At 51.9% G+C, this 582-nt stretch overlaps 1 protein-coding gene across 1 annotated transcript; it reads right to left on the bottom strand.

Moving 5' to 3' along the window:
* Positions 1-236: 236 nt before the first annotated feature.
* Positions 237-491, bottom strand: CTAM01_17299 (cyclopentanone 1,2-monooxygenase; the record flags this gene model as incomplete). The annotated part of the gene is made up of 1 exon (XM_060533284.1): positions 237-491. One exon carries the CDS (start codon positions 489-491, stop codon positions 237-239), a length of 255 nt encoding a protein of 84 aa, XP_060372138.1.
* Positions 492-582: the final 91 nt, after the last annotated feature.

Genomic DNA, 582 nt, shown 5'->3' with positions numbered 1-582 from the left:
ACAGCCGAGCTGTCATGTCAGAGTACAGTGCACGAACAACTTGTAGACAACATGTAGGGAAACAGAGCCTCGTTGACCACAGCTCGCCCCAGATCACCGTCTCCATGAATCCACTACAAGACATGGCATACTATCATAGCGTCGCATAGAAGGATTTGGCGTATTTATAAGTATTCTGAACAGATGTATGGAAGCTCTTTTCTGTCTAACCACGGCAATCGAACCCATCCTCGATCTTAAGAAACAATGAAGTTCCCCCAGTCATGTAGAGAACGGTCGCATGATTGTCTCCACGCCTGAACCCCACCAAGATAGACCAGTGGCTCCACTCTCTTGTGAGGGACGTTCGCGCCGGTCCACCACGCGGTGCTATCGCGAAAGAGGGTTGACTCAAAAGCGTTCGTTACCAGACGTTTCCAAGATCGGCAAGACTCTTCCGCTGGCTCGATGGAATGTAGCTTATCCCGACGCATCCTCTCTAGGAGCCTCATCACCCAGTCAACCTGGAGCTCAATAAAAGGCGGCGCGTTGGTCTGCGTCGTCGGCCCTTGCGGCCCATACAGCACGAATGCATTGGGCATA

This window comes from Colletotrichum tamarilloi, assembly GCF_030869305.1.
Source record: "Colletotrichum tamarilloi strain Tom-12 chromosome Unknown Scaffold_476.1, whole genome shotgun sequence".
Classification (NCBI taxonomy): Eukaryota; Fungi; Ascomycota; class Sordariomycetes; order Glomerellales; family Glomerellaceae; genus Colletotrichum; species Colletotrichum tamarilloi.
The sequence above is the reverse complement of the archived record's forward strand: the minus strand, read 5'-3'. Positions and strand labels throughout refer to the sequence as shown.